This window comes from Morus notabilis, unplaced genomic scaffold (assembly GCF_000414095.1).
Source record: "Morus notabilis unplaced genomic scaffold, ASM41409v2 Scaffold436, whole genome shotgun sequence".
Lineage (NCBI taxonomy): Eukaryota > Viridiplantae > Streptophyta > Magnoliopsida > Rosales > Moraceae > Morus > Morus notabilis.
This window is the reverse complement of record NW_010362623.1, coordinates 705,761-709,561: the sequence shown is the minus strand read 5'-3', so window position 1 is coordinate 709,561 and position 3,801 is coordinate 705,761. Positions and strand designations below refer to the sequence as shown.

Genomic DNA, 3,801 nt, shown 5'->3' with positions numbered 1-3,801 from the left:
GTGTGAGAGAGAGAGAGAGAGAGAAATGCACGGGAAAGAAAAAGAAAAGGAAGGAAAAGAAAGGAAAAAGAAAAAGAAAAGAAAAGAAAAGAAAAATAAAAGAAAGTGACATGTGTAAAATATAACAGTCCAGAAATGCGTCCATACACACTTCTGGATTAAATAAATTACTGTGAATAATTTAAATACCTTGAAATTATTTAAACTTAATTAATTAAATCAGATTAGGCACACTAATAATCTCAATTACCTTAATTAATCTCAATTAATTCTTCAGGGTGTTACAAAAACATGTTTAAAAAAAACTGATTTTAAAGAAATAGCATGAGAATGCTATTAAGTTTTTCCAATGATTTTGGAAATGAGATTTCAAAGCGTATCAATTCTTAAAATGAAATATTTTAAGCAATGATACAATGCATGGTGGTCACAGAGATCGGGATGTGGGAATCACATCCTTGGGGGCAGGTCCCGAAACCCGTACGGATCCGCTTCTTGTTTAGTGGAATTATGGCTCTGTACTTTTCATTAGACAGATATTTTTACCGCTTCTTGTTTAGTGGTATGATGAGCTGCACACTTTCATTATACAGACATATTCTATTATGTGAGTATTTCCTTTTTTTTCAAAAAAAAAAGGGATGATTGGTTCCGGGTGTATATCTTCGGACCGTGAGTACCTTTATTTTAAATGCTTTATAAAATTATATCCTACTGGGCCTTTCGCTCACCTTTTCCTGTTTTCAAATGTATTAAACCCCTCCAGGTGACGCGAGGAGTAGTGCGGAGTAGGTAGCTACTACCGGTGACGTGGACTTGTTTCAGGAAAGCGAATAGTTGTATTTCCTCTTATCTTTTATTTCAAGGCATGTATAAGAGATTATGGATTGTAAACTTAAATATTACTAGACTGTGGTTGATGTCATATTTTCTTTTGTTTATGTTCATGTATGCTAAACACTTATGGAAATTCCTGACATGATACCAGGGATGTGATTTTAGACTGGTTTGGTTGGAAATTCTACCAGCGTTGTTGAAATTAAATTCCTCTTGAATGAAAAGGGGGCTCGTTTGGAAATACCTAGACGTTTTGGATTTGAAAGAAATTAAATTATTTGCAACGTTATTTGCTAATCACTCTCAAAAATAGGTTTAAGTTTCTAAACGAGCCTCCACGTCACTAACCCCAGTTTGGGGGCGTGACAAGACTTGGTATCAGAGCCCTTGGTTTAGAACCTTAGGGTTTGGAATTATGCTTACATGATTACAATCATCAAGAAATCACTAAAACAGTCTAGCTTTCTTTTCAGATAAAAGAATGCCGCCGCACCATAGAAACCCAAACCCACCGGCGATGCCGAATGAGCAATTCATGGAAGCCATGTACGCCGCTTTCCTGGGGATGGCTACTAGAGCCCAAAATGAACGTCCCGCGGAGGACAGAAAACATAACTACTTCTGTGAGTACATGCGTAGTTCAATTCCTGTATTCACTAACGCGGGTGGACCCGAAGAAGCTGAGTACTGGTTCGAATCGGTGTCTAAGCATCTAAGTACCATGGGAGTACCGGATGAGTATTGGGTGGAGTTCGCAGCTTTTAAGTTTGAAGGTCCTGCAGGTGCATGGTGGAAGCATATCCGGCGAATGCAAGATGTAGAGGGGATGACTTGGGAACAATTCGAAGCGCTATTTAATGAGCAATTCTTTTCCCAAAGTTATCGAGATGAAACGGCCATGGAATTCATGGGCCTACAACAAGGGGAAATGACAGTGAGGGAATACGAGGCTAGGTTCAATGAACTGTCCCGTTTTGCTCCCTCCTTGATTGAATCGGAGCGCATGAAGTGCCTAAAGTTCGAGAAAGGTCTTAAGGGTGTAATCCGTTTATTAGTGGTAGCTTTAAGGCATCGAGTTTACAGTGGCATGGTTGCAGCAACCATCTCTCTTGAACAATAGCACTTTGCCTTCCTCCAGGATCGAGCAGTTTCAGGGAAAACTTCAGGAGGACCTCAAAGGAATAACAGAAAAAGTCGTGATCAAGGGCAAGGTAGTGGGGGAGTGCCTAGTGGTAGCAGTGGCTCTTCGGGAAGTGGGAAGAATGGACCCTATAGCTTCAAGTGCCACCATTGTGGGGAGCTATGGCATATCAAGAGGAACTGTCCTATCAGGGGCCAAATGGTGAACCAACAGACCTAGCAATTACCACAAAGTCAAAGGGGTGTTGCTCCTAGTCAAGACAGACTTCCACAGTTCACGCCTTTCTATCAGCCCCAGTTGCCTGTCCAGATGCCAATTCCTCCTACACCAATCTTTCGTCCGCCGAACTACTCTTATTTCTGGCCATAGGCTTCCGTATCGATACAGTCTACCCAGCCGCAACAACAGTACAGACCTGGAAACCAGAAACCTAACAACAATGAGAGAGGAAAAGGGAAAGCACTGGGGCAGATGCATACCATGGCCGGGGGAAGTTCTGGAGCTCATGCCGGAAACCTAGTCGTCGAGGGTATGGTACCTATCTCTCACTCTTTTGCACGAGTTTTGTTCGACACTGGTGCTACGCACACTTTTGTTTCCGCTTCTTTTGTGAAAATTTTGGGTTTGAAACCCGATGACTTAGAGACTTTAATGTTTATAAGTTCTCCATTGGGACGTGTGGAGGTGACTAGTGCATGTAGGTCGTGTGTGATCACGATTGGAAGTGAGAAATTAAAGGCAGATTTGATAATCCTTCCCATGAATCAGTTTGATGTGGTGCTTGGAATGGATTGGTTGTCAACATATGGGGCGATTGTTGATTGCCACCGTATGAGAGTCACCTTGACTACCGGTTCTGGCACGACAGTAACGTATCAGGGAGGTGTTAACCCAGTTACAGAAGAACGACTACTGAGGCATAGTGTCGAAGGACGGCGGAATATAGCTTGTTTCTCATTCCTTTCGGCATTAGAGGGTGAATCTGGTATCGTCGGGGAGAATGTTGAGGTCCCCGTGGTCGATGAATATGCGGATGTATTCCCTGATGAGTTGCCTGGTTTACCGCCTGATCAGGAGATCGAGTTTTGTATCGACTTACTTCTGGAGACGGCTCTGATTTCTATTGCTCCGTATCGAATGGCGCTTGCGGAGATGAAAGAGCTAAGGAAACAGCTCAGAGAGTTGGCAGAAAAGGGATTCATTAGAAACATCACATCCCCGTAGGGTGCACCTGTCTTGTTTGCGAAAAGGCTCGACAGATCCATTCGGTTGTGCATAGACTACCGACAATTGAATAGGGTTACCGTGAAGAATAAGTACCCATTGCCGAGGATCGATGAGTTGTTCGATTAACTGGGAGGATCACGGTATTACTCAAAAATTGACTTGAGATCCGGGTATCATCAGTTGAAGATTAGGAAGATGATATACCAAAAACAGCTTTCAGAACTCGCTATGGGCATTATGTGTTCTTAGTAATGCCTTTTGGATTGGCGAATGCTCCCGCCGCTTTTATAGATTTGATGAATCGAGTCTTCCGCCCATATTTAGACCAGTTTGTGATAGTCTTCATTGATGACATCCTGGTTTATTCAAAGACTTGGGAAGAGCACGAGCAACATTTGAGGATCATTCTCCAGACTCTTCGAGAACACCAACTTTATGCAAAGAAGGAGAAATGTGATTTCTGGTTGACAGAAGTCAAGTTCCTTGGACATGTTATATCTGGACAAGGAATTTCAGTGGATCCCGCAAAGATTGAAACGGTGCTACAATGGGAACGACCGAAGAACGTTGCCGAAATTCGAAGCTTCCTAGGACTT

The 3,801-nt window shown here is 42.5% G+C and overlaps 1 protein-coding gene across 1 annotated transcript; it reads left to right on the top strand.

Moving 5' to 3' along the window:
- Window positions 1-1,318: 1,318 nt before the first annotated feature.
- Window positions 1,319-3,202, top strand: LOC112092398. Its single transcript, XM_024168492.1, has 3 exons — window positions 1,319-1,894; window positions 1,976-2,179; window positions 2,366-3,202. Exons 1-3 carry the CDS (start codon window positions 1,319-1,321, stop codon window positions 3,200-3,202), a joined length of 1,617 nt encoding a protein of 538 aa, XP_024024260.1.
- Window positions 3,203-3,801: the final 599 nt, after the last annotated feature.